This window comes from Struthio camelus, chromosome 19, assembly GCF_040807025.1.
Source record: "Struthio camelus isolate bStrCam1 chromosome 19, bStrCam1.hap1, whole genome shotgun sequence".
NCBI lineage: Eukaryota > Metazoa > Chordata > Aves > Struthioniformes > Struthionidae > Struthio > Struthio camelus.
Window position 1 is genome coordinate 12792457 of NC_090960.1, and position 18549 is coordinate 12811005.

An 18549-nucleotide genomic window follows, 5' to 3' on the forward strand; every position below is an offset into this window, starting at 1 on the left:
ATGGTGTATACGTGGAGGCTGTCATTGTCCCAGGACAATTAGTATCTCAAGGCTCAGAGCTGGGATCTGAGCCTGAGTGCTGAATATCCCCCCTCTAGTCAGATGCTTTCCCCTGACAGTGGGATCCTGCTGAGACTGGCTGGTTCTGGGACACTTTGAGGGGTGGAGGGACCACCCAGGTTCCCACTGGTGACCGAGAAACCCCAAGTGCTAACAATTGCTTTTTGTTACAGCCTCAAAAACAGAGTGTCTCAACTTAACCATGACTGAGGTGGTCAAAAGGCAAAACTCGAAATCCAAGAAAAGTTTCAATCAGGTAACTCAAATCACAGTGCTTTTATATTTGTTAATGGGAGGTCAGCCTGACTAAGCTGGGAGGGAAGCAGGGCGGGAGATGGAATATGAGACTCTGGAAGTGATCAGTAACTCCTTGGTGGATCCAGTTGCCACTGGCCACCAGTCTTGGCTTACAGGGCCGGCAGTGTATAGAAGCAGGTTGCTTGTCCTGCTGGGGGCTGGAGCAGGCTTATTCCCTTGTTGGAAGCAAGGCCTGTCCCAGGATTTGGGAAGTGGATCAGCAAGAAGGTCATCATGTAACATAGCTATAAGCAGTAAAGGGGGAGTTATGCCAGTGCTGCTTCCAGAGCAGCAATAAAGGGTTCTTCTGACCTTAAAAATAACAGGGATCATTTCTGCCCCAGGCAGAGATCCTCATCTTTCTCTTCCAATGTCACTGCCTTTCCCCGGCCAAATCCTGTCTTGCAAACACATAGCACTTTCTGCAAAAGTTTCCTCTGCTCCTCTGTCCTGCACAGAGCCTTGGGAGCTCCCTCACTTGAATGCTTTTTCTCTCAGCAGATCAGTGTGTCCCAGATAAAAGTAGACAAGGTCCAGATTATTGGTGTCCAGTCCTCCTTTGCCGTGTGCTTGGACCAGGATGAACAGAAGATCCTGCAGAGTGTAACTAGGTAGGACCTCCAATGTGGCTGGCTGCAATGCTATGGTCAGTGATCCTGAGCATCAAGGTGGATCTGTCCCAAGTGGTTGAGCTGGCTGATGTAACTCCAAGCTCCATCCATCCCCCTGAGCTCAGTTTCACTATGGTCCTGCTCAGATTCTAGCAGTAGTTTGCCCTTATGACTGGTGCAGTCTAAAGGGTAGTCCCCAGGCCACTGTTCAGCTCTTCCAGCAAGACCAATTGTAAGTCAGAGGAAAGCCATGCAACATCAATGAGATATTTAGGAGCACTGGACACACAAACAGAGCCTTCAACTTCCAGACTTCCAGACTGATGGGGTTCTCCATCACCTTTGGCATGCTCATTGCAGAAGGAACTTGTAATCTTCATAGGAGAGACCGGGCTAGAGGGGGCAAGAATTGTTCATTTGACTGTCCATCCATCAGTGGTGTCCCCAGAGAATCAAGCTGGCTCCCTGGAGATGGGATTTGGAAACTCATTGGAGGCAACATGTTTCCATGGGCACAAAGGGATCAAACCAGTTGATCCACTGGCCTTAAAAGTGTCCAAGCATTTTAATGTGCCCCTCAAGGAGAGCAGAACTCTACAAGGTTATACTGGCTCAAACAGATAAAGATTTCAGATATTATTTCTTAAATAACTCTAAGCAGAAGTTTCTTTTTTAATTTTATTGCCCAAACTAGGAGGCTAATGTGAGAGTTTAATGCAAGAAATGAAAAAGCAGGTATTCTCCCTTCCCCAAAACTTGGGGATGCAAAAGGTCTCATTTTCCCTAATGAGTTTCAGAAATTACTCTTTATGGATGCTTCTGCTTTAGGTCCCAATCTGAGCCAGCTTAAAAGGACCTGAACTCTCAGCACTCAAATAGCAGTCCTGTTAGAGTGAACTGATTCCTGTTTGTTTCTGCTGCACCCAAGGCCTGTGGATCTCAGCCACACACCTTACTGATATCTTGGTTCCTTTTTGTTCCCCTGCAGGTGTGAGATCTCTGTATGCTACAAACCAAGGGACAGTGATCCCCTTGCACTGAGAAGGCCATCTTTGCCTCCCCAGGACCCATCTGAGTTTCATTCTCTCCTGTGCTTACCCATCGCTACCTTCAGTGGAGCGCTGCCATAGAAGGAGCAGACAGACCCTGTTCCCTCTCAGACCACACTCGCATCTAACACACCAAAATAGCCACAGGAAGTGGAATTTGACTGTACTCCCTTGGGTTGGAGACCCAGCAGTTCTTGTTCGAGACATCCTGCAGCCCAAAGCATTAGTGTGGTGGCTGAGCTGCTCCTGGCCTGTGCTTAGCCTGTCCTTAGGAAATGGGAACACCAGTGTCATGCTTTCGTACCTGTCAGGGTTCCTCAGCAGTGTGAGGGAAGCAGTTTCCTTGAGATCTCCACATGGTTCAGCAAGGCAAGGCAAGGGCAGTGATATTCTTCTGCCAGCAAATGGTGCTGTGGCTGTACTTGATAGTGACTGCAAGGCCAGTGTGATCTGGAGGAAGCTGATGGGTGGGCGTTGCGGAAAATGAATGTCCTTGGCTGAGTGGTGGTAAGGTCACCTTCAATGTGTGGAGAGTTCCAGACCACCCAACTGATGTCCTGTTGACATTTCACCTGTAAAAAGTATTGAGATTCTCGGGACAGTTCTTTGGGATGGGGATAGACTTTCTCATGGGTTTGCTTTGAGTTACGAAACTTGGGTGTCCTGCAGAGAAACAGTGCACAGCAGAGGGACCTAGCTGAGGCCTAGGAAGAGCTGCTGTTTGTGCTTCAGTGAATCCAGTGCAATAGGCTATGCCAGTGCATTGATGGCTTGTCATGCACGCATGTGTTTACTGTAAATCCAGGACCTGCAGGAGATGAACTTCTGATTTCTGCAGACTTTCAGAGCTCATTCAGGAGGGAGATGACCTGCATGTTTGGCCCATGCTTTTGTGTCCTGCTACCCAGCACTGAATGATAGAGACATCCTAGGCATCGACTGCTTGAAATATGGCAGGAACCATATTTACACTCATAGGAGGGAGGGAATTACAGAGGAAACCGCTAAGATTGCCTTTAACTCACCTGAGAGTGCAGCTTTGTAGAGGAGGACCCAAAAACACTAGTGATACTTGCAACGGCAATAGGATTTGAGATCCCCTCTCTCCTGCAAAGAGAGGCATTTTCCCCCCTCATTCTCTCTACAAGGTTGTAGGTACAGAAAGGTGCAATAGTTGGGGGTATTTAGAGATATTCTGACCCCAGGAGCAATAAAAGAAGCAGGAAGAGCCTTGCCTGGTTTCTTAGCTCTCAAGCTGTTTCTCAATAGTTGCTGATGATTGCACTAATGATAACAGGCAGAAGAGCATGTCTGTACTGCCTGCTACAGGCAAAGAATATCCTAAAGCCGAGGACACGTTTCCTGGGAAGTGGCTGGAAGGGCTCCCCTGGAATGCCAGACTGCCGGGAGGCTGCACGTCTCAGTCACAGTGACTCAGTTCAGTGTAGGTCCCCCCAGTCCTTCAGAAAATGGGACTTGGTCAGCTCTTGGCACTCGTTAGAGCAAGTCAGGCTCTGTCCCCCAGGGCTGGTGGCACAGAAGCAGTCCCCCTTGTCCTGGGTGTTGGAGGAGACCAAACACTTTGAAGGTTAAAATTGCCAGAAGAGCCAGAGCCCCTGGGACTTCAGTTGTCTCGGAGGAACATGGGCTAGGCTTGTCTGTGGGATTCCTCCACATCCTTCCTGGAAGGATTTTGGAGAGCCCTCCTGCTCCGGGGACTTGGACCTTGTGGCCTGTCAGCTGGTGGACCTGCTTTCTCTCCCCACCACCTTGGTTGCTATTTCAGGACAGCTTGGTCCAGACCCGTGGGTCTGGTCCTGTCTGGTGAACATCTCAGATTGACAAGGTGCTTTGGTGTCCTCGGCAGCTGTGGGTGCAACTGCTGCCCATGGCCAGAGATGAGCAGCAATGAGATGTGAACGTGTTCCCGAGGCCTCTGTTTTTCATCCTTCTACTTGAATAAACTATCCCAAGGGTGGTGTTGCCTTGTGGACTCCAAGAAAAGACCTTATTCAGGGCAAAGTACCACCTGAATGCACACAGGGACTCTGGTTCCGCTGTGATGTGAAGCTGGCTTGGACTCTCGGCTGAGATCCACCTTCCACGCCTGCACACTGACCCCCAGAGCACCCACTATTTAATACTGCACAGGGAAGTGTCCCTCCTTTGCTCCCAGCACAGACTCGGCAGGGACGACAAGCTGCTGCCAGCTCATGGCAGGATGTCCTCTTTCTCGCTAGGGTACCTGCAGGGCTATGTGGAAACGCAGGCTGAGGTCGCTCTTGTGTGTTTTCTTCTGCACATCAGTACTTTAAGTCTGACAGGCTCAAGGGATCAGAAATAGACTTCAATAGCTTTCCATGCACTTGGAAAAAGTTTTCCCACTGACTTTTCATTTCTCGAACAGGTTTATGTGCGTTGTTTTAAATAGAGCTGAAATTTGACAGCTGTTTTTTTTGTTCAATACTTTAAAATAGCACCTTATCCTGTCAAAACATTGCTATTTGTGATCTTGGTATCCGTGGCTAAATATATCCTTGCCGCTGTTAATGACATAAACTTTTTTGATTTCAGCTGGCCCTATGAAAATACTGATGAGGAAAATTTCCATGTCATGGAGAAAAACAAGCACAAACTCTAGGGATTTATAATCCCGCCTAATTTTTTGACCTCTGATGCTTTTTCAAAAAAGAAAAGGAAGTTAGGAGTTCTTTCAGGCCATCCTTGTACACATGAGAAGCCTCACCAAATCTTTGTAATGTCTGTGCTGATCTGTAAAATGCTGTTCAAAGAACTTTTAAGGTAATTGTAAAATATTAAATGTTGATTTATTTCAAGTACAAGTACAGCGTTTGTGTCAAATAACTCCTGACAACAAGGGAGGCACAGCTGGAGGTGTCAGGGCTCCTTATTTCCAGGCTGAGGGAGGGGTACACCCAGGACCTTTGCAGAGTAGGAAAAGACTCATAAAGTTGTTATATTGGTGAGCCTGGTCCCAGAGGAGATTTGCAGCAGTTAACTTAGCTTGTTGTCTTCTGTGAATAAAAAAGCAGATTTTGATGTGTCAGTCTCCAAATTGTTTTCATGCTGGATTAAGGAGAAAAGAAAACAGCAGTGCTTGTGCGTGCAAGACAAGATCTGTGCGTACCCTTTCCTTGTAGGAGGCTCCATGATGTTTGCAGAGAAATAAGAATTACTCTGCGAGCCAGGCACCTGGCAGCTCCCTCGGCCATGGGCAAAGGCCTGCTGGGGTGCATTGGTGGATGGGAGAGCCCACAGAGCGAGGGCAAATACTCCAGAGCCAGCAGGCTTTGTCCAGCAGCCAGGTATTGGGGGTACTTCTGACTCAAAAAGATACTTTGCAAGTATCATCAAAGATGCATCTTTGAGGATGCAGACTTTGAAGGATGGAGCTGTTGCTGCTGAAGGTATTCTGAAATATGAGATGATATTGGCAATGCTTAACTGTTTCAAGTGTCACCCTTCTCTTCTGGTGAACGTTCAAGGAAAAAAAGATTCACGGGCACGTATGAGGGCCAATATGTTGTAATCAAAAAAAAAAAAAAAAACACCCACAAAACAGCGAAAAAGTCATTTTAGCTTAGGCAATCCAAGGAATAGATAATACTAACTTTTGTTAATCAGCACTTGGCTATGAATTAGCTGTCATGTTTTTCACTCTGATCAGAGTGTAACAAAATGTGTGCTTATTTTTCTCAAAAGAAAAGAGCTTTTTAAAAGTGCAAATGAAATTCAAAAGAAAAATACTTTGTTTTTCAAGATGGAGCAATAGTCTGTGTTTTTTAGTCTCAATAACAAAAACACCCATGCCACAGTTCCCCTTCTCTGTTCTGGTTTTTTTTTTTTTTTCATTTTTAAAGAGGGGGAAAAAATGGAAAGAGGGATACACATCCTTAAAATCCAAACCCAAAAGAAAGAGCTTTTTTCTAAAAATGTGCCCAATGAAAAGTTGAAGGTGAGAATGCAAATCTGATCCTTCAAGTGTTGCATAGCTGAGGATTTTGTTCTTATAGATATGAAAGGTTTAGTGAACAGCTGCTGATAAAATAACTAAGACCAGATTTAGGCAAGACTATTTAACAAAACTAGTTTTGCCTCCTGTATATATGGTCAAATCAGCCCAACAGCTTATTATGACTCTTACTTACAGCATCAAAGCTTAGCTGGTCTGTGTCCTGTGTCCACAAGGGAGGGGAAGATGGTGGATAAGGTGTGATCGGTGTTTCAGCCTATTGTGTGAAAGGTTTGGGAACACCAATTTATGTTGGCTCTCTGAATGAGGTAAGTTATACCAAAAACTATACCTTGAGGTTTTGGTGTGTGCTAATTTAGGCAGGGTGCTGTGGCAATTTAAGATGAGGCTGTGTTGTCTCCGAGAGTCAACTCTGCCACCCCAGAGCCACCACGACCCTATGCTGGCTAGAAGCAAATTGCTGAACACATGCAGGCAACATCACTCCCTGTCCTCCCACTTGGCCATGGTTAATTGAGACTTGTGAGCCTAAGAAAGCCTCAGGAAAAACTGTGGGCCAATTTTGAGAGGAGATCAGGTTGCTCAGGGTCATTTCCAGCCAAGTTCTCAATAGCTTCAGGGATGGAAATTTTCTGGTGCATGAGATGGGGAACAACGTGATCTGAACTAACTGTCATCCAGCTGATAGGTCCTGAGTAGCTATTCCTGATCTGGTGGCTAATTGGAAGTACAGAATGAATTAGCATCAATAGGCAGGCGTGAGATCGCCTGTACTGGATCCTCTGTCACAGGGGTTAAGGTATTCCTTGGAGAAGTGGAAAACACAGATGCCATCCCTCTTTGGCAAGTGGGGGAACTGAACCCAAGTCTCTCGTGGTCTAAGTATGCCATCAGCAGATTGTTTGCACGGAGACATTGCCTTTTCTTACAAATGCTCCCAATGACAGCTGTGGTTTAAGGCATTTTGGGGAAAGGAAAAATATGTCTGCTCCAAAATAACAGTATTTGTTCAGACTGGCTTTTCTTTAGGTTTACTGTTATGTTGGGGAAAAATGTTTGCCTGCAAAGCTCATATGGTTTCTCAGAGCTGAGCAGAAATCTGCCAGGCCCAGGTTCAGGAAGAAGGCTGCTGGAGAAAGCCAGAGCCTGCAGCTGGGCTTGTTGGGTTGCCAAGGCAGCAACTGCTGTGACAAAAGTAGCCCAGGCTTTTGAGTGGCCGTGGTGCACGTTTCCTGGGCATAGGGACTTTCCCATAAGTTTGTTTGGCTCAGCACCTCTGATCCCTTCCTCTTGCTCAACTAGTTGGTTTATGGGAAGTGCCGGGGCAAACTTTCCCTGCGTACTTTTGCTTCCTACTGGAACTCATTGCTTCAGCGGGTGGCATTTCCAGATGCCCTGCAGCAAGAAGAGACCAGCAGATGGGACAACACAGGCTGTGGCAGTCCACAAGGATTCGGGACGCCGGTCGTGGGCCCTGGCCAGAGCTGTTTTCAGAAGCCTTTTTCCGAGGAGGTATTTCAAAGATACTTGTGCGCTCTCAGATGTAACAAGAAATAGACGAGAACAGAGCCGGGCTTCCCAGCAGCTCTCAGTCCCTGCATACAATGACAGGATTAGGATTGACCCGTTCAGAATGTCTCCTTGGATTGAGTTCACAACCCCAGAAACACCCTCTGCTCTTTTCTCTGCCTGCTGCCTATGTGCTTTCATAGTTATGTCTCAAATTACAGCAGATGAAGCAAAGATACCTGGAGATGGTTCAGCTTCTCTAGCTCGTGCTGCCAGGGCCAGACACTGCCTGCTGAGCTGCAGTGGGGCTGGCTGTGCTGGCCCTGGGCTTGGAGCCCCTGAGCTCTGCTTCTTGCCTGCAGGGTAATCACTGCCTGATTGAGCAACAGCACAGTGGCCAAATTCACCACTCTGCTAAGAACATATTCAGTGCTCAGGAGACTCTGCCTGACCCGGAAAGTTTTATCTAGAACCTCACCAATAATTCACCCTTCTGAATTATTGCCTAGTCCTTCTTTCTGAAGAAAAAGAAGAAGCAGAAGAAGACTTAGGGTATAGCTTCTCTTGCCGAACTCCCTGCCCTAGTTTCTTCTTGTGGCTGCAGATTTCAGTGCTGGTAGTTCAGGCTGTTTCCAAATGTGTATGATTCAGTTTTGCATTTATAGGGAGTTGTAAAGCAGAGAAAACTGAGAGTTTCCTGAGGATTAGGGCTCATTTCTAAAGGGTTTTGGCCAGTACCAATGACTGAAAAGGGAGACTCCCTCTTTGTCTTTGCACAGGACTAACTAAAGCGAAGATGGGCAAGTGAAGCATTCCCAGGCTGCAAAAGGCTATTTATCTCTCCTGGTGATCCCTGCTGCTCCAGTGTCCTTATCATAGTTATGTTAATTAATGACATATTAAAAGTTAACAAGAGATCTCACTCCCTCTTCCTGCTAGGAACAGAGTTTTCCTAACTGGGAAAATTCACTCAGGAAGAGTAACATGTGATAACGATGTAGTGTTACATAATTGCCAACATGTTCAAATGACAATGCATATCCTATAGCCCATGTGCCTGTGACAGTTGGTGCTGACAGCTGCCTGGATGAGTAACTGGAGTAGGCATTTCTGGGTGAATCCAGAAATGGCCTTCCTTTCATATTCCTCGCTGTTCTCTTGTAACCCTTCCCCTCTCTGCAAGTACCTCTGCTGCAGTATTTGTAGGAAAGGAATGCAAAGGCTAAGGGATTACAGCCAGAAAAAACATATCCAAAAAATCATATCAAAGCAAGTATGAAAAATATTTAGTGGTGTTTACCCACCTCCAGGATAACCTAGACTTGGGTTTGACAGTATAAAACTTTCTGGACAGCAGTGGGACAACGTAACTCAATATTTGTACTTAGCCAGTCTTCCTGGCGGCAGAGAAGACCCCAGTGCAGCCAGGCAGGTCAGCTCAGCCAGTTGAACACTGTCCTCACTAGGTCTGGTTCTGCTTCCAGCTATGTCCCCTCACAGAATCACAGAATGGTTTAGGTTGGAAGGGACCTCTGGAGATCATCCAGTATAAACCCCCCCTCCCCGCTCCAGCTCAAGCAGCGTTACTTATAGCACGTTGCCCAGGGTTGCCTCCAAATGGCTTTTGAATATCTCCATGGAGGGAGACTCCACAGCCTCTCTGGGCAACCTGTTCCAGTGCTCTGTCACCCTCACAGGAAAGTTCACCCTCATGTTCAGACAGAACTTCCTGTGGTTCAGTTTGTGCCCACTGCCTCTTGCCCTCTTGCTGGGCACTACTGAGAAGGGTCTGGCCCCATCCTCTTGACACCTTCCCTTCAGATACTTATACACATTGATCAGATTCCCCCCTCAGTCTTCTCTTCTCCAGGCTGAACAGGCCCAGCTCTCTCAGCCTTTCTTCAGAGGAGAGATGCTCCAGTTCCTTCATCATCTTAGTAGCCCTCCGCTGGACTCTCTCCAGTAGTGCCATATCTCTCTTGTCCTGGGGAGCCCAGCACTGGACACAGGACTCCAGGTGCGGCCTCCCCAGGGCTGAGGAGAGGGGCAGGATCACCTCCCTCCACCTGCTGGCAACACTTCCTAATGCACCCCAGGAGACCATTGGCCTTCTTGGCCACAAGGGCCCATTGCTGGCTGATGGTCAACTTGTTGTCCACCAGCACTCCCAGGTCCTTCTCTGCAGAGCTGCTTTCCAGCACGTCAACCCCCAGCCTGTACTGCTGCATGGGGTCATTCCTCCCTAGGTGCAGGAGCCTGCACTTGCCTTTGTTGAACTTCAGGAGGTTCCTCTCTGCCCAGCTCTCCAGCCTGTCCAGGTCCCTCTGGATGGCAGCACAGCCTTCTGGTGTGTCAGCCACTCCCCCCAGTTTAGTATCATCAGCAAACTTGCTGAGGAGGCACTCTCTCCCTTCCTCCAGGTCACTGATGAATAAATTGAACAATACTGGACCCAGTGTTGACCCCTGGGGGACACCGCTAGCTACAGGCCTCCAACTTGACTCTGTGCCATTCACCACAACCCTCGGAGCTCAGCCATCCAGCCAGTTCTCAGTCCACCTCACCGTCCACTCATCTAGCCCACACTTCCTGAGCTTACCTAGGAGGATGTGATGGGAGACAGTGTCCAAAGCCTTGCTGAAGTCAAGATGGACAACATCCACTGCTCTGCCCTCACCTACCCAGCTAGTCATGGCCCATCTAGCTGATAACCCAGCTAGGCTATCAGATTGGTCCAGCATGATTTCCCTTTGGTGAAGCCGTGCTGACTGCTCCTGATCACCTTCTTGTCCTCCAGATGCTTAGTGAGGACCTCCAGGATGAGCTGCTCCATCACCTTTCCAGGGAGGGAGGTGAGGCTGACAGGCCTGTAGTTCCCTGGCTCCTCCTTCTTGCCCTTTTGGAAGACTGGGGTGACATTGGCTTTCTTCCAGGCCTCAGGCACCTCTCTTGTTGTCCATGTCCTTTCAAAGATGATGGAGAGTGGCCTAGCGATAACATCCGCCAGCTCCCTCAGCACTCATGGGTGCAGCCTATCAGGGCCCATGGACTTGCAGGTGTCAAGTTGCCTAAATGATCTCTAACCCAATCCTCCTCGATCAAGGGAAAGTCTTCCTTTCGCTAGACTTTCTTTCTTGTCCCCAGGGTCTGGAATTCCTGAGGGCTGGCCTTAGCAGTGAAGACTGAAGCAAAGAAGGCATTCAGTAACTCTGCCTTCTCTGTATCCTTCGTCACCAGATTTTCCCTAGTCTTCCTTTTGTTACTGATGTATTTGAAGAAGCCCTTCTTGTTGTCTTTGACATGCCTTGATAGATTTAATTCTAAATGGGCCTTGGCCTTCCTCATTGCATCCCTGCATACGCTGACAATGTTCCTATGTGTGAAAGCACACATAGCTCCTTAGGACAGGAAGAAGTTGATTTCTGACTAAAGATTCTATTAAGAATCTGACTAAAGAGTCTAAGATACTAAGAATCTGACTAAAGAGTCTAAGATACTAAAGTATCTATTTCCTTTCAAGATGTCTGTAAAGTTAAGCAGAGGAAGAATCTCAGCTATCACTCAATCTCCCTCTGTACCCAGACTGTTCACGCCTGTTCCAGCATGTCACACCTCCTTTGCATCAGCTCTCATGACTGATGGTCAAGGAGCTGATTCAGCATCTAAGCTGGTCAAAATGGCTCGCTTCTTACTGAGTTGGTCTCCTGTTCGTTTAAGAAGCTGAGTGGCTTCCCCAAAGGTCTTACAAGTGCCAGACCTAGTGTGGCTGGGACCACACAGGGTATGTGAACAGCCTTTTCATTGGCCGTGAGATGTTAGATTGGATCCTTCTCCCTTGTCCATGTACTAATGGTTGTAGCCTCTTCCTAGCACGGACCTAAGAATTGTAGGCTGTCACTGTCCCTGAAATAAGAAATCTTTGAATGAACTTGTCAGAAGATCCAGGACAGCAACCTCCACACTCAGTAGTACTGGGAAACCTTTGCTGACCACAGGCTCTGTCACCTCCCCCAGGTGCATGTCATACGGTGCTGCTTCTCTGCACTGTGTGTGGGCAAGGGTTGAGTACCGACTTATCGGGAAGAATGAGTCTTTGAATCATTAATACTCTTTCCTGTGTGCCTCCTTTCTTTTCTTTTCTTTTTTTTTTTCCATAGTAGGTCTCTATGTTGACTTACCCTGGCCCAGGTCAGCTCCTGAAATCAGAGGGTCATGCAGGTTTGAGGACAGGATGTTCTTCGGAGAGATTCCTAGAGGAAAATGCTAGAAGTTCGGCCCATTGAGGGTTTCCCTGCCAAGGGACTGCTCCCTTATAATCCTAAAGCTGTTGATTAAATTTTGGCTCTTGTTTTATGAGTAGTTTTAATGGTGCACTGGGTACTTTCATCAGCAGGAAGCAATGAACTAGCTTCAGCTATGCCAGGTGAGTGCTGGATCCATAACAGCATCCCAGAGCCAGTCCCTGGAAGATTCAGGCAAGGGACAAAGGAAAGGACTGAATACAGGCAATGTCTCATATCTCTGTTTGCTCTAAGACCATCATCTGACCCCCCTCCTGCCACAAACTGTGTGAATGAGAGGCGTGTAGTTCCTCTGAGATGTGATACGCTGGAACAGGCGCGAACAATCTGGGTACCGAGGGAGATCAAGCGATAGCTGAGATTCCTCCTCTGCTTAATTTTATAGCCATCTTGAAAGGAAATATATACGAATCTTTAATCAGACGTCAACTCCTTCCTGTCCTAAGGAGCCACATGTGTTTTAATGCATGAAGGTAGTCTGTGCATAATCAAGATCATTCCAGTGACTGTGCCAGTCCTGCAGCCCAAAGATTACCTGGACAGGGACTGAAGCCCTCAGAGTGGGAGAAAGGAGCTCTGGAGCCGTGAGGAAGTGCAGGGAGACTGGAGAGAAGCTCGAGAGGCTGCTGCTCATGCTGCTTTCTCAGCTTGCTTGCAGAAGGAAAACCAGAAGAGGTGTCTGTCCTGGTCAGAAACTGCTCAGGGAAAGAAACACTGCAACGAGGAGAAAGGGTGCCTTTAGCCTAAGCTGCCTACAATCAAGGATAGAGATGTCCGGCTTCTAACCTGTTGTTTTTAGCTTTTCTGTTTCCTTGTAGCCTTCACTAAAGGGTGACTTGCTGCATGTGCCTGTGACAGTTCTTGGCCTGGCCAGTGTGGGATCAAGCTAAGGCTCTCCCAGCATCATTCCCATGCTGTCCTCAGCTCCTGGGACGCTTGGGACAAATTACATCTTTTGCAGTGGCTGAGTGAGTGGCCTGGTGGTCTGTGTGCAGGAGGATTGGAGTCCATCACTACGGCTGCACTGCAGGTCCCCCGTCCGCTTCCCCCCAGCCCGGTTGTGATGTCTAGGTTGAGCAGTGGGGCTCCTTCTGTCCATGAGGTGGAGCATAAGCAGTGCAGGATGGAGGACCAGCTCAAGATTACAATGCCCTCCATTCCTCTCTCCTTGGGTACTCCTGTCTGCTATCATCTGAATATTTAGCTGGAGCCCTGGAGTTTCCTGAGTGTAGACAGGCAGCTGCAGGATGGCTGAAACCCGTAAATCCTGTTCCTCACTGACGGGCAGAGTGGGTGTAGCTAACTACTGTTGATCAGTGACTATAAAATGTGGTCAAAAGCAGGCTGTGATATCTCTGTGTTTTTCACTTTCTATTTGGATACATTTACAAATAGTTCAAAATAGTGAGATGTTTTCTGAACGCTCCCAATATGACTAGTGTGTCTAAATATGCAACTTGTGGGACTCAAGCAAGCATGAATCAAGATAACTATCAGTCATTATTAAGCCTTTGAATATCCCTTGCACGTAAAACCATACCAGGAAATATACATAAATGTATATATCTCCTTACCTACTTGCCTCTATGTATCTGTCAATGCATCACTTGTATGACATGCATACATTCAACCTCCTTATGTGTAGCCATATATGCATTATATTATATAAGACAGATGCAATACAGATTTGGGCAGGTGGGTGTATATATACCTACACACTACAAATTTATTTTTAGCATATACAATACAATTGCACATACTTTATATGGTAAAAAGTCATACACATATATGTGCCGGACTGTGTGCTGTGTGAATCTTTATTACCTACACACCTCCACCCCCGCATAACTGTATTACTAAGTATAGAAAGTAATAGGATATAAATAGACATAGTTTGGTTATTAAATCATGATCTGTTGAGATAGAGCAGGCAGGTACCCATGCATAGGCATGCCCTTTATAAAAAGTTTCTCTTTTAGTAGATAAATGGTCAAAACCAAAAATATAAGCAGCCCCTTCCTCTGGCAGCAGCCACAGCCCTGTAATGCAGGCAGAGAAAGCAAGTGCAGCTTCTAGCTGTGGACATTTTGCTCCAGCACACACCTGTGTCACTCAGCTCTTCCCTCCTGCACCCTGCCAGCGGGAGTGGGTGAGAGCTGCGTCAGCAGTGCTGGTACTATGGCGCGGAGATGCACCTGCTGCACCCGCAGACAGCCCCACATGCCATGGTGGGTGCCAGCGCTTCCTCGCCCTGAGGAGACACCTTGGGGGAGCTGCCTTGGCTTCTCACCCAGGCTGCAAAGCTGTTCCGCAGTTGAGGGGAAAAAGAATTTTGGCAGCCAGCAAACGGAGCAGAGTGGAAAAGTGGGAAAGGCATCATCATTGCATTGCAGGACATTAGGAAGAGCTGCTTCATCTATTCCTCCCAAGTTCTGCTTTTTTTCTCCAGGGAACTTTTAAGCTTCATTTGTCATGATTCTTCATTTCTCCTCTGTGGTTTTCTTCTTCCTTTCTTCTTTTCCTAACTCTCCATCCCAGTCTTTAAAAAACCCCAAGACATAAAATCCCCCAGAGCCCCTGCACTTTAGGAAAAATACTCCCAACAGTGTGGAAATGGAAGTAGAAAAAGGAAGTAGTAGATCAATAAAACATTATGTCATGTTTTTAAGGTATTTAAAAGAAATTTGTTTTAGATAGTTGACACCCCTTTTTAAGAAATACAGAGCTGGTCTAGAGTGGTTGGTATCAGCACACATTTTTGTTTCTTCAGGAAACAACTTTCTGTATGCTTGATATCACTATCTGCAATCCCTCACCTTCATTTGGTGATGCAAGAGAGCTCCTCATGATTCACTCATGCTTTTCTTATGCTACAGGTATGATGTATAACAAGGTGAGACAGCTTGTCTGATGCCCACTAGCAGGCTGCGGCTACCTGGCAACCCTATAACCCTTTTATTAGCCCTTTGCCGATACCCTTCCTTAGCAAGCAATGTAGAGCAGGCACTGGCTATGCTCCTAAAGGATGTGCTGGCCCCAAGTGTGTTGTCACTCAGGCATGAAGGGGACCGAGCTGGGAGAGTTGGTTACCGGGCAACAGGCAGAACCACTGGGGTTTTGTGATACAGGAGAGTTTAGCTGCTCTCTGTTGGGAGGAAACATGAGCTGGAGCCTGGTGGGCCAGGCAGAACATGCAGAATGCTGAGAGACGAGAAGGGCTCTAGATTTAATCTCAAACTAAAGGTTTGAGACAGGCTAAAGGATGTGAAGGGGGAAGGTAACTTGTACGAGAGCAAAGGGACATGATAGCTCATGGATGTAGGCAAGGAAAGCAGAACAACGGCAGATAAAAAATAATGCATTGCAGCAGGCTGACTTCAGCTGGGAAGCTGGTCTACAGGAAGAGGCAATCAGAGGCAACAGGCAGTGAAATGGGGCTAATGGCGCAAGTGTGGATCATCACATTGTGGAGGAAAGAGAGGAAATGCAGTGCAAGATCCATTTGGCTACGTTGTGAGCTTGTCACCAACCGGACACGAGAAGGACACGGACAATACATCGAAATTAAGGCAGATGACTAACAGCGAACACAAGAGCATCTCCCAGAATTAGGGAAAGGAGATGCTGAGGTCAAGGAACATGACAGTGACATATGCTCATTCTGTGAGGATGTTAGCAGTGCGAGATAGACAAGGAAAAGCTGGTCCACACTTTGCTGGAGAGAGAAAGCTACTCATGGATGATGCTGAAAGTGTCAAAAATCGTTTTTGCATCAGCCTTGAAAAGGCCAGCTGGGAAGTGAGGAAAGACAGCTTTGGTGTATCTCCTGCAAAATGGATGGGAGGCCACTCTCCGCGGTCTTTTGCTGCCAGGCTGGAAGGATGGAGGAAGACAGCTGTGCAGGGCTGATGTCACCTCTGGCGCTTTCCAAGTTGTTCATTAACGAGCTGGGAGATGGAGCGGAGAACATCTGAATTACTTTTGCAGGTGAGGTTGAGCAGAGAGGGATGGTGGCTGTGGAGAATTGGAACGTAAAGTGAACTGAGCTGAGTCTAGGATTTTTTTGTCTACCTAGTTGCTGTTTAATGAGGATAGGCACTAGGTTTCTCACTGGGGCAAGACTAGCAGCTACAGTGGTGCTGGACAGCTGGGGAGTTGGGGAGGCGACAGTTCTGCCAGGAAAGCTGTGCCGATCCTGAGGGCACAAGTTGGCTCTGAGTCGCCCTGTCCCACTGTGCAATTGAAGGCTCACATTTATCAGCGTAAAGAGGAGCTCCACTGGCATAAAACAGCCAGATCCATCCTCTTTCCTCTGAGAACTACTGAAAAAGGGATAACACGGCCTTTGAGGGGGACGTAATGTTTAGATTCAGCTGGAGAAGGATGAAAAGGGATGCAGCAAGAAACATCCAGGTTAGGTCGAGTGGACCGGCAGGGATAGCCCTGCCTGGGGAAGCTGAAACTACCCTAGCAGAGTTGGTCATCCTGCCTCGGAGACGCGCTGGGGTTGGATGATTTCCGAATCCAGTCCTGTTCTGGGATTCTCCAAAGGAGCATGCCTCAGGACTAAGCAACAACCTCTCCTTCTCTCTGCCTAAGGCAGTGGGTTGGAAGTGCGGGTAGAATTTCAAAAGCCTTGCTCATGCAATCTGAAAAATGGCTGTAGAAACTGCTCTTTCACTCAGTTTATCGGCTCACTGGATAGATTGGAGCAGACTTACTATGATAAAAATAGCTGTTTCCTGCTGCATGTTATCACTAGCAGAACCAAAAAGATCAAGTATTCGACCTCATTCCAAAACTGTCACCTAGGAATCCATGGGAGCTCTTTAGTCCCTGTGAAAAAGATCCTAGGAGTGTAAGCAGCAGGCACTAGAGAAGTATGGCCCATGGCTTATGTGCATATAATACTTAAGATCTGGATGAAAAGCAATAACACATGCCCCTTTCTCCCAGTGTCTCCCACTGGAAGGATGCCATTTCAAGCCACTAAGCTCTTCCTTAGCACTGGCAAGTCACCAACATACTCCCACACGAGTGCGAGTACGGATACTCCCAGCTCATCAGCATGAGATTGCTGCAGTACCCAAGCAGTGGCACCAGACCTGCTTCCTGCAGGTTCCTCAAATTTGCCAGCTCAAAAATATGTAACCTCCATTCACTGCGGTTTTGCCTTTGCCCATACTGCTGGGCATTGTTTGATATCTGGTGTAAAATTGCCGTCCCTAAGGTGGGGGGAGCTCATCTCTAGAAGGGATTAAAAGAAAAAAATTGATGGTTCTTATCAGCTGTTTGCTCAGGCTTATCACATCAATTTGCTTCGATTTTCAAACCTTTAATTAATCTGTAGGTGAGAAGTCATGTCTCCTATTGCTAGTACTTGTACAGTCTTTACCAAATAAGATGACATTTTCCATCCTTGCAGGACTTACTGTGATGCCACTCAGAATTAAAATAGCTGTGGTTTATTACTATGGTTGTATGCATGCTTCTATCTCCTTATCTTGAAAATTTTCAAAAAAAAAAAATTGAAAAAGCTTAGTCTGGACAAGTGAAAAAATAGATTTTTTTTTTCTTAAAAATTTTCACATATCAGAGAAAAAGTAGTTTAATGTTGTGGAGCAAAAAATGTTACAGTGGAAGATTTTCACCCAACTGTGCTACAAGCCCTCTCTCCTGGTTTCTCAAGTGGATACTCACAGAGGAAACAGATTGAATTTCTTTGCACTCTTCCTAAAGCTCAGATTCTCTGCTGTCAGAGGCACCGAGTTTGAACGGTGCTCTCCTAAGAAGGCCCACATCTTGATCCTGTAGCAAACCATATCTCCATCTGCATCTCAAACTCTCTCTCAGCTAAAGATCTGCACAGGCCCTCGTCCTGAAGAGCCTAAGGGACACCAGGCCAGTTTGTCAATGCCACCAGCTGAAGGATGCTGGAGTCAGGGATGGAAAGCTTCACCTCCCTTCTTCCTTCAAACCTCTCTTTGCAGAAGGGCATTCAGGTGAAGCTGTCTTTGTTTGAGTTAGGCTAATTTTAAAATGGCTTCTCTGCTATAGAAACCGGTCTTTCCTTGAATGTGGGTGAAGGCTCTGCTCAGGTGACAGTGGAAAATACTGAAGGCACACAGCGACTTACAGCAAAATGTAAGATGGAAGAAATATGGGGCAAGTTAAGAAACTTTTGGCTGGTCTGATGAGCTCTGAACCCACGTGCTTCCCCTCTCGCTTCTGTGGAGGGGAGGCACTTCCCTCTGGGCAGGGCAGCATTACCTGCTCTCAAGGGGTAAAACTGGCTGTTTGCTCGGCTTTCCCTCTCCCAGAGACCCCCTATTTGTTAAAGATGGGATAAAACCAGACTTTGGTTGAATTTCAGGATGGAAAATTAGAGATGCGTTATCAAAATATTTCTCGGTTTGTGACCCTTATAAATTGGAAGAAAATCATTTTTGACTAAAATGTTGGTCATTCAGACCTCTGCTGACAGAAGTGTTCCCTGCAGGCCAAGTGTTTTAGGAGAGATGTTCAAACAATACCTTTTTCTTCATGCAAATACCTTGGCCTCCCTCAGAAGTGCAGTCAACTTGTTAGGTATGTTATTAAAGTGGCAACATAATGGTAGAAAATTCAAGTAGGGAAAACTCAGGTCTCCATGAATAGAAATTGGGGCAGGAAGAGAGGCTTACAGAGCTCCTCCTGCAACAGGAGCCTTTGTGCATTTTTGAGATGCG

The 18549-nt window shown here is 47.0% G+C and overlaps 2 protein-coding genes across 8 annotated transcripts in view; both read left to right on the plus strand.

Moving 5' to 3' along the window:
* The window catches only part of PIK3R5 (phosphoinositide-3-kinase regulatory subunit 5), a 68778-nt gene extending 63918 nt beyond the window's left edge, over positions 1–4860 (plus strand). For 6 of the 7 annotated variants that reach the window (XM_068913295.1, XM_068913296.1, XM_068913298.1 and 3 more), the window contains 3 exons: positions 234–316; positions 856–968; positions 1957–4860. In XM_068913295.1, coding sequence (XP_068769396.1) covers positions 234–316; positions 856–968; positions 1957–2098 — 338 coding nt within the window. In that variant the 3' untranslated portion in view covers positions 2099–4860. The remainder of the gene's footprint in view (positions 1–233; positions 317–855; positions 969–1956) is intronic. The other variant, XM_068913300.1, reaches the window with a different exon arrangement.
* Positions 4861–14592: 9732 nt separating this feature from the next.
* PIK3R6 (phosphoinositide-3-kinase regulatory subunit 6) overlaps positions 14593–18549 on the plus strand; it is a 51374-nt gene continuing 47417 nt past the window's right edge. Inside the window, exon 1 of the mRNA XM_068913246.1 lies at positions 14593–15808. The gene's annotated coding sequence lies outside the window, so the exon portion shown is untranslated. The remainder of the gene's footprint in view (positions 15809–18549) is intronic.